The following is a 15,835-nucleotide window of genomic DNA, read 5'->3' as shown; positions in this document are numbered from 1 at the left end:
AAAAAAAAAAAATTTTCTGGTGGGTCTCAGGGGAAATTTTGGAGGACACATTTAAAATCAATAAAAACCCATCCACAGGGTTAATCTATCCTAATTTAAAAATGTATTATCCCCCATTTTAATTTCATTCAAATATTTTAATTGTCAAGTCTTATTTTTAGGCCCGTCTCCTTGCTGAAACATTCTTTGTCAATTGGAGAGAGTGCAGATAGTCATTTGTTCCAGAGCATATGCAGCCAAGCACTGCTGCTTCAGTCCACCAGTATGCTTTTCAGAGGATTCATTACATTACATTACATTACAAGCATTTAGCAGACGCTCCTATCCAGAGCACAATTTTTTACATAGCATTTACATTGTATCCAATTACACAGATGGATATATACTGAAACAATGCAGGTTAAGTACCTTGCTCAAGGGTACAATGGCAGTGTCCTAGTAGGGAATCGAACCTGCGACCTTTAGGTTACAAGACCAACTAACCAAAACCTTACCCATTATACCGCACTGCCACCGACCCACACACCGCCGGTGCAGGCAGACTAGAGACCCCAGATCGCCCAGAGGAGAGGAGCCTTTATTGTCCTATTGTATCCCCTAAGTGTTTGAACATAGCCTGGCTTGATAGCAGCCAGCCCTGTTGAAGCTAAACCTTACTCATAATGAACCTTACCATGAGAGTGAAGTAGTCACCACAAAGTTTCTACAAGCACACTATGCCACACTCAAAGAAAATTCCAGAAGAGATGATCAAAACATTGTTTAAACAACATCAATGTTCATCCTGCATTTGCTAAAAAAGCACCTGGATGATCCCAAGACCTATTTGGAATAACGTTTTATGGAAAGATGAGTCAAAAGTGTTTTTGACTTTCTGGACAACGCAGATCCCATTTTGTCTGGTGTAAACCAAATACAGCTTTTCAGGGCAAGAACAGTTAGGCATGGTAGTGGTAGTGTGATGGTGTGGGGATGCTTTGCTGCCTCAGTACCTGGACGACTTGCCATTGAAGGAACCATGAATTCTGCCCTGTACCAGAAAATTCTTAAGGAGAATGTCTGGACAGCTGTCTGTACGCTGAAGCATCAATTGGGTATTGCGGCAAGACAATGACCCAAAACACAAAAGCAAGTCCACATCTGAATGGCAGAAAATAAACAAAATTTAAGTTTTGGAGTGGCCTTGTCAAAGGCCGAACCCAAAAGAGATGCTGTGGCAGGACCTGAAATGAGTAGTTCATGCTTGATAAACCTACCAATTTGTTTGAATTAAAGAAGTTCTGCAAAGAGGTGTGGGCTAAAATTCCTCCACAACAATGTAAAAGACTGATATCAAATTATAGGAAACATTTGGTTGCAGTTATTGCTGCTAAAGGTGGTTCAACCAGTAATAAATTTCAATCGGGCAGTTTATTTTTCGCATGGGTGATAGGGCTGTTTGATAACTTTTTTCATTAAATAAATGAAACAATTTTAACGTGTTTTGTTTTTACTCAGGTCCCCTTTGTCTAAGATTAGATTTTTTCCAAAGATCTGAAACCACTCAGTGCAACAAACATCCAATAACAGAGGAAATCAGGAAGGGGGCAAATACTTTTTCATGGCATTGTACCTGTGAATGGCAAGGATGGACTCAAATCCCACTGTCAAGAAGTATTTGCCATATTCATAGTGAAATTATACCAATGCCTGATTTGAGAATACACAAAGCTTATGATGAGTCATAAAAGATGAATAAGCAATGAATTAAGGACATTATGGTCTTGATGTTTGCAGGTTTCTGTATTTACTTGTATTGTTTCTTATCTAGTCACTATTTAATTTGATTGATATTCCAGTTGAATCTACCCAAATTGAAAGCTGTTTGGTGTTATGATACGTCAGGTGATATTGTAAGATGATCATTTTAAAACCGTTTCTCCCTCTCAATCACTTCTCAATCATGGATCATTGTGGAATGGTCTTTTGGCCTTTGAACGACAGTAAAGAAGGTGAAACTAGCAGTCACTTGCATTCACACACTGTGGCCTCTTAACCCTCATTCAGCCTTTTATTATGGATTGTGAGTTTGTTTGGTCAAATGTACTGCTTCCTGATGCCTGGCAGAATCAGATTTGATTAATATAACTTCACTCATTCATCATACGAGATTGCATTTAACATAAATTTAGTTTTATACTGTGCGCTCTCAAAAAAAAAACATCAGTGCAGCCAAACCAATTAGCTCTGTTCACTCATACTATTCAGGAACATTTTGGTCTGTATAAAACCCTTTAATTACACGCAAATTGCCCTGTAATTAACATAAATACTGCATTTAGACTGTAGACCTCTTCATCTTTCACACCTCAGCGTACAGAGCACCTAGCATGCTTTATGAGTGCTTTTGAATGTCACAGAGAATGGCGGAGAGTATCGTGTTGCATTCGTGCTCCACAAACCTTTCAAACAGCTGCCACCCCGTTAACTTGCTTTTCAGAGTCTTTCATCAAATGTCAGGCTCCATTATATCATATTGTGTATATAATATAGCTGTCCTGTTGAATTTTATTATTAACGAGATAATGAACATCTCAGTGGTTATAAGAAAGATCATTCTTTAGGGATTTAACTATAAAACTCAATCCACTGAAAAGAGGCTTGAGTGATGAATTCAGTAAAATATAGAGGCCCAATGTAGCAAATCAGTCCCAAAACCAATATCCCGCAAAGTTTTGGAAGAATAGTTTTGAGAAATGATATTTTCCAAATTTGAAACCCTTATGCTGAGTTTTTAAATAATGGTTAATTAACAGTTCATTTCACACTTTATAAAGCTCAAGGGCTATTGGTTTCAAGTCTCTTGGTCAAATAGGGCAGGAGTTATGACGGTGTAAATGTTGCATGTTCAGTAACCTGATATAGTCCCACCATGTGCCCAGTTCACCTGAAAGTTTTATCAAAGTGTGTTCGGATTGCCCTCGGTAAATGTGCAATGTGTTTCATTAGGATCAACCAAGTGATTATGGCTAAACTGAGCAAAGTGGCAGGTGAGTAATTACATTCCAAAATGGTGGCTAATACAGCACATGGCAGCAACCCTTACAGCAGATAAGTTTTGCAAACGTGGGGACTGGTCACGGACCAGCTTTTTACAAATCTCTGCAAAACTTTCATTCATTCCTTGATGGAATTATTGGTCTTGCTCCAGACATTGTCTATTGTCTATTCAATTTCCTGCCAATCAAAAGAGCTATGAAAGAATATGCAACAGAACTCAGGTTTTTTCTTCTTCTTTTTTTAAAAAGGTGGAAAATCCAAATGAGGAATTCTATGGGTCCTAAGAGCAATTTTATTTATTTATTGATTGATTGACTGTGAGAATGGTCTTTTGACATTGGCTACAAGTGCAGGTCAAACTGGGCAAGAGCAATGATCATTATGTGTTTCCCATTCACTTTACTGGTGTAATACCTCCATAAGGCCAACTGACAAATATTTTCATTGACAATACCCCTCTGTCAAGTTTTGTAAAAAAAAAAAAAAAAAAAACACGCCAGTACCAGTAGAACCTGAAGAGTCCTAAATGGATAAACAGATCCAAACTTAGCATTCAGTGGCCTCCAGGTTCCCATGCTACATCTCTGTGTAAATGCGATCTCACACAGAGACACACGGCGCCTAACCTTTCCGCCTGACTGGAGGCGGTGCTGACTACAGGTGTTGGCCAGCCACCCATGGAGCGATTGAGAGTCCCCTGGTGCATACAGTAAATATATGTGGGCAATCCGTAGGGCAATTAAAGGGAGAGCTTCCCATCTGATAACACACACAGTGCACTGGTGGGAGACTCGGCGGACACCAGCGATGACATCATATGAACTTGCAGAGACCATTAAATAGATAGGGATGACCTTGCTATTTTAAAATGCATGCATTTTTCTGGAAAAAAAAATACTAATACATGAGTCAAGCCTAAATTGCACTGTTTAAACCAGTAAATAGAAATGGCGTCACTTTCAGTCTGGGGAGAGGCGAAGCAGAGCTTAAATGAAAGCGTTTGGCAATTTCATCCGAGGCACAGATACATTTCTGCCTCCACCTTTCCCAGTTTCCCCATTTAAAATGCAAGCATTTGCACTGGCATTGGAGGGGTGGTGTTAAGAGGGGTGTGCTTATTTAAATATATTGGAGAAGTGCTAGAGACATGCATTTTAACCAAAATCAAACTTTTGTGTACTCCCCCCAAAATCACATCTAATAGAACTAATGCAGTTAAAAATATGCATGGAAATAGCTTTGCCAATGTTAAGAATTACAATCCTATATTGATAAGAATTGTATATTTACATTTCCACTGCATTGTTTGTTTTAATAGGCTATTCTCAATTTGTAGCAATACTATAACATCCAATGATCATCCATGATCCAATGATGGATGGTTCTTGACTTGTATGTATTATAATAGCAGAACAGGTAAATGAGAACAGACAATTATGAGATAAAATGTACCATATATCCTGGGATATGTTACACAGACATGCCAGTGATGTTCATCTCTTAAAGACATTTAGTCTTAAGTACACATATAGCTATATCTGTGTTTGATCAAATTTTGAAGTGTGACTAGTTTAAGATGTAAGAAAACTACAGCCGACAGACAATGAAGATCACATCCCATAGATGATAAGATCACAGCCCACTGACGATAAAGACCACAGCCCGTAGACGATACGATCACCTATGGGCTGTGATCTTAATTGTCTATGGGCTGTGATCTTTTTGGTCTTCGGGCTGTGATCTTTAGCATCTACGGGCTGTGATCTTTATCGTCTACGAGCTGTGATCTTCATTGTCTATGGGCTGTGATCTTTATCGTCTACGGGCTGTGATCTTTATCGTCTATGGGCTGTGATCTTTATTGCCTACGGGCTGTGATCTTAATTGTCTATGGGCTGTGATCTTTTTGGTATTCGGGCTGTGATCTTTAGCATCTACGGGCTGTGATCTTTATCGTCTATGGGCTGTGATCTTAATTGTCTATGGGCTGTGATCTTTACTGTCTATGGGCTGTGATCTTTACTGTCTATAGGCTGTGATCTTTTTGGTCTATGGGCTGTGATCTTTTTGGTCTACGGGCTGTGATCTTTAGCATCTACGGGCTGTGATCTTTATCGTCTATGGGCTGTGATCTTTACTGTCTATGGGCTGTGATCTTTTTGGTCTACGGGCTGTGATCTTTAGTGTCTATGGGCTATCTTTCTCGCTGGCAGGAATGAGGCAGCATAAGCACTAGAGTGTTGGATGGACAGGAAGTGCATGTGAGGGAGGGAGGGGGAGTGTACCACCCATTACCACTGCCACTGTGAGATCCGAGTAGCAAGTGCGTGAAGTATGGTACAGTATCACTGATACAAAAAATCATTCTGCCACTGTATACCTCCATTTGTCTGTGCAACTCAATGAGGGCTATTTAAAGAAACTGTGAAATGTTTGCCTGTATCACATACAGTTTTTCTTTAGACAGTACTCCATCATCAGTTATGATATTTTCAGGGTTAGAGAGTAGCACTTCTGAAATAGGGGCCATTAGGCACAGTAGGCATTTCAGCCCTTTCTTGTCATCTCCCAAGATGTCACAAGTATCCAGATGTAATTACAATTTTCTGTTACCTCAGATCCACGTGCGACAACATTTCAATATTATGCTCTTAAAGCCAAGCCCTGCAAGCCTCAGATACACGCTTGTATTGTACTTGGCAGAATTCAGTAATGTCCAGATTCTGATAACTCACTGCCCACTTCAGAGACACATTTGCCTCCTCTCTCACTGATTCCTGAGCGTTTACAGTGCATGATGATGTTATGTAACTGTGTGTGTGTTTGTGTATGCATGCATGTGAGCATTGGTATGTGTGGGGATAAGTAGGCAACAAGATCCAAGGAAACTATGGCAGTGATTAATTTTTCTTGACTCCAGGACTGTTAGGGTAGATGGTTATTGATGTTGATTACTGATCATTAGACTGCTGCTTCAGCAAAAGGACAAAATATGTACAATATATGAATACATTTTTTATATTAATACAGTATTTTCATCCCTCGTTTTTTTTTTTTGGAAAAAAAGTGGTTGGTTTCAGCTAAAACAATTGCTGAAATGTTTTATTTTATCATACCTTAAATACAATATTTAATAGGCAGCAAGTAGCTTTTATTTAATAATTCTGCAATTGTTTTTTGACAGTTTTGTCATAGTTGATTTGCTTTGAGAGAGACTTGTTCCATTTTAATTTGAACAGATTTTTATGAAGGGAACAGAAGAATCTTTGTCAACCCCAAACATTTTGTTAAAATGTAGGCCCCGGGAGAAATGGATTGCAAATTAGGTTTTGGAAATGGAAGTGCTCTAGTATTCAATTATACATTCTAAACTGTACAAAAATTTAAGTGAACAATTTTGTTTCAAGCACTGCTGTAGTCAGATCTTCTCTGATTGTTTCATTTTTAGTTTTATTTTTTTATTTTGGGGACTGGGGACTGTTCAGTTATGGTCAGCGTGTGCGTTTTACCAAATTGCTCAACTATAGTATGGGGTACACAACAATTTTGAATAATTTCTTTTTTTTTACTTTAACATGGTAAATTCTTTTTCAGCCAATCCTTTAGAATAAGTATGAGGTACATAAACATTTCTGCATTGACTGGCCTTGGGGGAAGAGTATTTACAGAGGCGTTTAATCCTGTGTATTACTGTATCTGAAATGATTGATGGAGAAATATAGCTGAAATATTGTCACCAGGCCATTGTAGCTGTGTAGATGAACAGCCTCACAGCAACCTTCCCAACAGCTCTCCAGGTACTGATTTAGAGTTGGGAGATTTATAGCCTCTTTCATTCATGACATCAGCAACTGCAGGAACAAGGTTTTGCATTGGTTTTGTGCTTTTAGAAACCACTTAGATACAATAATGAGAGGTGCTAGAATGTCAGTGACAGCCTGTGTATGCTTGATTTATGTAGTGGAAGAAAGTGCTCAACTCAAGATGGAAGCGACACGAGACCCTTGGGTTATTCTTGAGTCATGGTTTCAAAGCTGAGACACGCTTCCTGTGGATCGTTGCGTAACTCATCAAACTGCATTGCTGCAAATGAAACATAGATTTACGTGCATCTCCTCAAGTGAATGGCAAGGAAACGGAAGTAGTGGCTCCGTGCTTTATACATTTCAGAACAGGTGTGGTATTTATTCAAATATGTCTGAAAAAGTACTTTGGCCTGAGTGCTCTTTCTGCTATTCTTTCACTTTAAATACTTGTGTTTTAAATACTTTCATGTTATAAGCAGTGTTTGTTTTCTTTAGGTCTATATGTTTTTTAAATGGAGCAAATGGAGTATCATAACTATACTGTAACAGTTTGGTTGTTCAGAAACTTGCAAAATAGTCTTATAAAAGCAACTTTAAAAAAATTGTAATCCATATTGTGAAACGTGATATGTCCTTAAAAAAACTGTGATATGATATTTTGGCCATATTGCCCACCACTACTTACAAAAACATTTATACGCTATAAATACCAATTTTTCATGTTCAAAATTAGAATTCATTGTCATGTACTGTAGCTCAGATCCACTGCTCACAAAACATTTCAGTAAGCAGCAAATGACTCTGGTTTTTAACATGTGAATACATATTGTATTCATCTGTATAGTAGTACAACACATTAATGGCACATTGGGATGACAGCACAGTGAACTATATTTATGAACCCAATTTTTCCAAACTGTTGTTCTGAAAATGGAGGGCAAGCGCTTGAAAAGGGCAACATGGCTGTATAGTCAGTGGAAGGATATAGAGGAAAGGTCAGACCTCTGCATTTTAGTAGACAGTAGAACCAACGTGGCTTCTGGGAAATTAATTATTTTCTTAGACAATTTTAAATGTAGCTTTTATATGCAGCTCCTTTTTACACATACAGCTACATTTACACACACAGTACCATATCAGATTAAATAAACAGAAATTAGAGAAATAATCTATTTGTTTTCCCATTTTATGTTTTATTACACATGACCGTTTAAACTGCATTAGTAATGGGTACAATCCCTCAGTGTGATTTTATTGCCTTTACTGGTTTCCCTGTAGACTGCTGTGTTTCTTTCTGATAACTCCATTCTAATTGCCTAGCAGCATCATGATGCTTTACAAAGACATTTTTACTTTAAACCTTTTCTCGATGACTGGCTCTCTGAAATGATAACCAACTCAATTAGGTCAAAATGGCACCAGAGCACCAGAGATCATTTACAGTACACTCATTTACAGATTCCCCCCAAGATCTGCTATTCCTCCAAAGTCTTACCCCCAAAAGTACCGTCAGGACTGCTTGTGTTTTGTGACTGCAGTGAAACGGTGTCACACTGAAAGAGGCTAAAGTGCACGTGAATGGTAATGGAAGGAAAGCTCAAAAGGGGGGCGTGTTCCAAATGTTCTGAGAACTTGGAGGCACTGGCAGAGGAATGAACCAGCTTACTGGAACGTATGCTGAATTTTGCAGTGCGTGTGCTGTTATTATTCAGTCACCTCGTGAAGTAATAAATAAACACATTGATATTCCACCTTTTTCTAAACTGTGCATCTTGGATGGGATACAGTTGGCTTACAGTGTAAACTGTTCCGAGATCCCATTATATTATGAACATTTAATCGTGGGGATTTAATATCAGTGAGGAGTTCTTATGCACATTTTTTGTACATGCTGCTTCCATAAAATAAGCAGTGGCATGCAAGTGGGACAGTGTCTTCGGGCAACAAAAAAAAAAAAAGTCTTGCTAAAAAGATGATTCTCTATGTCTAGCCTAAGTCCTAAATCTGTATGCTTCTGTAACGATGAAGCATCAATATCCCTCACCCTCTTTCTTTTTCATCTCACATTTTCACCTACTGAAAAACCATGCGTATTTAATGAGCCTGAATGTTTAATGCTTATGGGTATTATAACATGGCTTTGTTTTTCATTACGTAACAACCCTACTCCTCCAGCCATTAAGCTGCAGATAGTTCCCCCGTTGGGCTCAGGGAAATATTACAGTACATCTTAAAAGCCCTGCCCCAATGGAATTGAGGTCTACGAGCTGCGACTGGCAGAGTGCGTCTGGAGACCTTCACGTTGCTTCAGTTAGAGCCCCCCCGCCCCTACAGTCTGTGTGGCTTACAGTTGCCCTAAGATACAGCATGTGAGCGCTGGTGCAGCGTCGCATGAGAACAGTTTGTGTGTTTTAGCGGCTGCGCTGAAGGAATTTGAGTCGCATGATCTTGTCTAAATATAACGCATATTGCCACACATCCAGGACAAACGACGCATACATCAGGCCCTGGCTGCTGAAATCATCTGCTCGCCTTTATGATAAGAATTCTTTATGAAATTTCCTGTGCTTTATTATTATTATTATTTATTTATTTTTTACATACAGCCCAAATATGAGCTCTTATTGAGAAACACTTCCCCTAACAGGAAATTCAATGTTTCTCGCAAATGTATAATTATGTTAGTCTTGTAATTTGCCTTATTAGTAGCAATGTACAAATACACACAAATCATGAAATCAATGTCGAAATGTCACATTCTAATTTCTGCTGCCTGGCTACATTACAAGCCTGTAAGCCAAAGGCTGGTGTCATAGCAGTGAACTGTGCACAGCTTTGCCTTCTGTGAGTGCTTGTGTAGTGAGACCCTCCTGACTGCTCATGCGGAAACAGGGCTGGATCTTGTGCTGGGATCAGTCTCCCATTCTTCCCCTTCTCCCTCCTGCCCAATCCTTCACTCCCCACAATTCCGCTTCCTGGCCTCTGTCATAATCTATTCGGCTTCAAATATATGTAGGATTAAAAAAATGTATTTTTTAAAGCAAGTCATGAGACTTTCATTTTCTCTCTGTGTCATTTAGCCCATAGAAGTTTAACTTGGAACAAAGGAGTAACTTTTAGCCGTGTGTCTTCAAAGAAAAAAAGGCTTGTGATTTATCTTTGATGTTTGCTAACAGTACGTGAAGTGCGTGTTAACGATGTATTGGCTCAAGTGAAAGCAGCACTTGCTACTTAATAACTACTCTGGCATTACTACAGTAATGTGCACAGTACCATAGAAAACTTTTACTTACTTTCAGTTAATACCTAGAGTAATACTAATTTAGCAAGTTAATATTTTGACTTTGGAACAGGGGTTAATCTGAACAGGTGTTTAATCTAAATGAAAATGCTAACAACTTTGGTTAGCACCAGTTCAAAGTTGGCTACCACCAATTCAATTTAACACTTAGTTACCTATCCTTGTGCCACATCAGTAACACTGAAATTATTGTAATCACCATTCAATATGATATTACCGCTCTTTTTTAGTTCTCTATGCTGACTGTTAAAACAACCTTAATAGCAGAGTCGATATTCAAGATATAGCATGGCTATATAGAATGTGCTTAACATCATGGTGGAAAATACAATAAGGTGGTCTTCATGGGTCAGTTAATTGCACTTAGCTGTACATCACAGATGTTCCTGTTTTATTGCAGTTCTGTGGTCTAGGTGTTTACATCACTGGTTTAAACTCCAGCAAAGCACACTGCAGGCAATCCTATAGGTCCATTTTTACAAACCCAGTAAGGTTCACCAGCATTTATTAATCTTTAAAATGTTGTTAAAAGACATAGATCTGAGCCCAGGAGAGAAATAAAGACCTTTCCATCCTGAGTCCCTGAATTTGGCAGACTTGCACAGTTCGTGCCATGTGGTGATTGGCCAGTGTTTTCTTTATTGCAGGTTCTGCGCAGTCAGCACTATGACTGATGGTGACTATGATTATCTCATCAAGCTCCTCGCTCTGGGGGACTCTGGAGTGGGAAAGACCACCTTCCTCTACAGGTACACCGACAACAAGTTCAACCCCAAGTTCATCACCACAGTGGGAATAGATTTCAGGGAAAAGAGAGTGGTAAGTGTACTTTTCCCTTCACTTTTACATTACATTACATTTATTTGGCAGATGCTTTCATCCAAAGCGACGTACAAAAGTGCATACCAAAGGTCATTGGAACAACTACAAAACACAGGTCCGATAAGGTACAATACTCATTTTTTTACAGTTATTCATAGCCAAGAACACAAAGTCCAGTTCACACAGTGAACATTACTCTGACCTAACCTATGCTAAGTCAAACTAGGGGGCAGTACATGCTACAACATCAGTACGTTGCTAAAGTGTACAGAGGTAGGATCCCAGTTCGGAATGGAACCCACAACCCCAGTTCCCTAACCATTATACTGCTCACCCCAGTGGCCTGTTCACACACTTGCCTCTGATTAGAAAGCTGTGGTTGGTATTCATCCCAATCTGTATTTATACATCTATAGCAATGCACGGTACTGTACAGGTTATCACTAAAATAATCATGCAGTATTGAATTCTCTAAGTTAGCCTAGTTACTGTACTCATGACCTATATTTTAACCCATTGGGGGGTAGGTAGAAGACAGACAAAACTCAATTCTACAGTGAACTACAATGCAGAAGACCCATGGAAACAAATGGATTGATTAAGAATCCATTCCCATTCCTAGACACTTAACAGTCCTCCATCAGAGCACACTGAAGCTTGGCTTGGACGCTCGTAAAGAATTACATGCTAGAAACTAGAGGTTTATTTCAGGACATCAGTTCAAGGTTTGCTGGCGGAATGTATACTTTTACGTGTGTAGGGCTCTACAGTAGCCTTCAGTAAGTCACTTTCTCTCACTGTCCTTTTCTTGTTTGAATATTTTTAATACGGTGATTCATGGGCTGTGATTACTTTCCTGTTCTTTCATTTCCTGTGCGTTCAGTAAGAGTGTTAGAGGGCACGCTAATCTCATACCTCGCACCTCAACCACACGCCGCGTGGTGGAGAGAGGGTGATAATGAGAGATCATTTGCATTCCTTTATAACACCAGTCACATGTCCCACTGAGTACATCCTGCACGGTTAGCGTTCAGCGTCATACTCTGCGTCTGTGACATGCTGTCGGCAGGGTAACTGTAGGTTATCGTGTAGGCAGCGCAAGAGGAACACCACACGGGTTACCGCAAATCCCACAAATGTGACACGCGTGTGAAAACCTCATTCCGGTCCGACTGACCCGATTACCTTTCTGAAACCCGTCCTGGTTTAATATTCAGTATTTTCATTTGAGTGTCCCTTCCCGTCAAAAGTAAACAAGACATTTGTGTGGCAATAAAGATAATCAAGTTAATTACTCGGTGCTTATTGCAGTCCTATAGCTTTTCATGCTTTGCAACTCTATTGCTAAATTATCCATTTTATAAAGCCAGTCCAGTGATATTCATTATCAACTTCTTCCATTTACTGAAAATGCTTCTGTATTTATGCTATGCTGATGTTTAAGTCCACAGCACTGTCATATGAATACGTTCTGCTTATAAAAACCAAAATAAAACAAACATGAGAATAAAGACTGTTAGAAAAAACATATGGCAAGATGCAGGTTGTCATTAAAGTTATTATCGTTATGAATATTAATTGTTCATTAAAATAGAGTTCAAGCTTAATTTCAATGGCTATATACTGTTTGAATGGTTTTAGTCAGATATGAATACAGATTTGTAAAACAAGTTAATATATTACAGACTATTATTATGTATTCAAGAGCAATTTTAACAATACTAAAAGCCCACATCTGAACTCAGACAAGGGATTATCAATCTTCTTTGACAAGCAATGCAAGGTTTCTTAATTCAGGAATATTACAAAAAACTTTTTTTTTATAGTAATAACACCTAAAATTTAATCTGAAAACCTGCTTTGTAGCAAGTCGTGTATAGGTTTCACTAAATGTCCACAGCTTATCGTTTAAATATCTGTGCAAAGAGACTGGTGTTGGTGTTGGAGTTGATGTTTCTTTCCATCTCCGGGGTCATTCAGGTATACACGGCAACCAACTCCAATGGGACCACAGGGAAGACCTTCAAAGTGCACCTTCAGCTCTGGGACACGGCGGGGCAGGAGAGGTAGGTACCGCCCCCCCTGGCCGGATCATAACGTGACACGCAGAGGTCAAGAGGGTTCACACCATCGTGTAACTGCCATCATGAGTTACTTTCTGTTTGGAGGTCCTTATAGGAAGTTTTGACTACTGAATTCTAAGTCTGTTAATTGCCAGTTATTCAAACTTTTCAGTGAAAATAGACTTATTTATCATCTTGCTTCTCATGATTAAGGTTTGTTGGTACGCTTAAATATCTATTATTTTTTCCAGAATGACTTGGTAATAACTGTCGTATGACCTTTGTTAAAGACATTAATGGTAGCAGGACCCGCCACTGTAACTAGTGTTTGAAGTCATTCAGTTGCGCATTATCCCAACTGAGCTCAGGATTTGCACACAGGCCAAGTGTCTCTGCCGTGCAAAAATGGGAGGATGCAAAAACAATTGTAAAACAGGCCTCTGTGAAGGAGTTCAAACACTATGCAGCCATTTCACCCTCACTCCACTGAGACTCAAATGAGACTCAAATGAGCCATTCCCTTTCCCGTCATTTCCATACACACCCACACAAATTACAGTAGTTACAGTAACTGACTTGTATATCCGCACAATAATCCCCGTTTAATGAATTCAGAAATTACCCATATCTTTTTGCACGGCCAGGTTACTTGGCACAGTGGGTTTTACCATATTACTGTGGTTAGGCCGCTGTACTGTTCTGTGGAATTGCGCTGTGTCAGCACAGAACAGCGCCGTTTCATGAGACAGCTGATTTCCATGTCTTCCAGATTCAGGAGCCTCACTACAGCCTTCTTCAGAGATGCCATGGGCTTCCTGCTCATGTTCGATCTCACCAGTCAACAAAGCTTTCTGAATGTCAGGAACTGGATGAGTAAGTCACACAACACGATAAGTCCAGGGTTAAAACACGGCATTTGATCAACTGTAAATAGCTCATGTCGAACATGGCGCCACACTTTTTGTTTTCTGCTTTCCAACCCCTTTCTGCCCGAATTGGATTGCTCAGTCCAGTTCATGCTGCAGCACTCATCGCAAGCTTCCATTGCGGACTCATGAGACAAGCATGCACTATCCTCCAAGGCATAATGTCACCTGCTTCTTTACACACTGCAGTTGTGCTTGCACAAACATGAGGTGGAGGAAGACGTATGCTACTCAAACGGTGAACTGTGACAGCCTGATTGGCCAGGGTCCCTTGTGCACGATAAGACATGGCAGAGATGCTAGCAGCAGCGGTGCATTGCCCAGCAGGGTTGCTGGCCACAGTTGGCAGTAGTTTAATAACAAAAAAGAACAATTAGCCTAGACTGTGGACAGGAATGTAAATATTAACTTTATGAAACCTGCTGCTTCAAATGGGAAGCCACTAGCTTCAAAAACCTTTTTGTGAATATTGTGCCTTCACTGTCATTGTTTCAAACACCCAGATTAATCACATCTTCTTTGTAAATTTCAGGTCAGCTCCAGGCCAACGCTTACTGTGAAAATCCAGACATAGTACTAGTTGGCAATAAGGCAGACCTGGCTGATCAAAGAGAAGTGCAAGAGAAGCAAGCGAAGGAGCTAGCAGACAAGTATGGGTAAGTGGGACCTTATAAAACTATGAATACTACATCCATCAAACTAGGCACACTTGTCATTTCCCATTGAAATTGTGACTAGTTGTTAAAAATAACGCTTTGTTTAAAAGTTGAATGGCAGTTTCCACAGCAACAGTAACAATGACAATGTCAAGAGAAGTCTGTACTGATACCAAAAAAAAAACCCCAGTTTAGCAGAGAACTGTTTTTATTATGTATTTATTTTTACAATGCAGCACCAAGGTGTACATGACAATTTATAGTGACATGAAATTGTTTTCTAAATTTCATGCACATTTTGTGAATGATTTTGTTACAACAGGTCACGTGATTGGTTTGGATTCAGAGTTCTGACCAAGAACTCCGAAATTTGTAGAGGACCAATGTGTGTGGAGCATGTAACCTACCACAAAACAAACGAAACCTGAATAATCCAAACGGAGAAACTTACCCCAGACGTAGGAAGCAGTCCTTTAACCCACAACGGTCCAGTCTCCAAAGCGTTTTCCAAGGCCTGGCGTTTTCCTCCTTGTCTCCATTAATTTTGGAGCAGTTCCTTTAAATTTCGTTTAAGCGACAAATAACCTACACGTGAAAGGTACGCGCAGTCGTAGGTAGAACGTGAACTAGCTATACAACAAAATCACGAGTAAAGTGAGAAGGAGAAGAGATTGCTCCACCGTCATTTCTTACAGCAGGGAATGGCAAACTGGCGTCTTTTAGTAGTCTGATGCATTGAAACTTCAGCTTCCACAATATGTTTCTTGAAACGACGAAGCTCATTAGCCAAACTGTTAACGACGCATCAGTCCTTTACACTTTCAAAAACAGCTGGAAGCCGGGTTTCTACAAAAGCGCGTTAACATACGGACCATTTAAAAAGCCGTTTGTGCTTGTAGTCTATTGTAGCCTACATTATCCTCTTTCTCTTTACAATACGCGCTCTCTAGAACTTCTCCTCCTCGGAGCGATCACACCTTAATCTTCAATTTATTTATTTTTCGATTATTTATTATTGGCGCCCAACACGATCCAGGTCATATCCGATTCTCACCTTAATTTTGAACGTCCAGTTAATCCCATCTCAGCTGCGTTTATGACCGAACCCCACTGCAGGGGAGACACGTGGATGTGCGTGTTGTGTCAGGACATTCGCAACGCTGTTCTAAGTAAGAGACGAATTGTAAACACCATAAACGTCATATTTTAGCATAATAATAAT

The 15,835-nt window shown here is 39.6% G+C and overlaps 1 protein-coding gene across 8 annotated transcripts in view; it reads left to right on the top strand.

The window, feature by feature from the left end:
• Positions 1 to 15,835, top strand: part of rab27b (RAB27B, member RAS oncogene family) — a 46,732-nt gene that overhangs the window by 24,720 nt on the left and 6,177 nt on the right. For all 8 annotated transcript variants that reach the window (XM_035392475.1, XM_035392483.1, XM_035392482.1 and 5 more), the window contains 4 exons: positions 10,794 to 10,965; positions 12,949 to 13,034; positions 13,801 to 13,904; positions 14,490 to 14,613. In XM_035392475.1, coding sequence (XP_035248366.1) covers positions 10,794 to 10,965; positions 12,949 to 13,034; positions 13,801 to 13,904; positions 14,490 to 14,613 — 486 coding nt within the window. The remainder of the gene's footprint in view (positions 1 to 10,793; positions 10,966 to 12,948; positions 13,035 to 13,800; positions 13,905 to 14,489; positions 14,614 to 15,835) is intronic.

This window comes from Anguilla anguilla, chromosome 14 (genome assembly GCF_013347855.1).
Source record: "Anguilla anguilla isolate fAngAng1 chromosome 14, fAngAng1.pri, whole genome shotgun sequence".
NCBI classification, from domain to species: Eukaryota; Metazoa; Chordata; class Actinopteri; order Anguilliformes; family Anguillidae; genus Anguilla; species Anguilla anguilla.
Note: the sequence above shows the minus strand (reverse complement) of the source record. Positions and strands in the feature narration are given on the sequence as shown.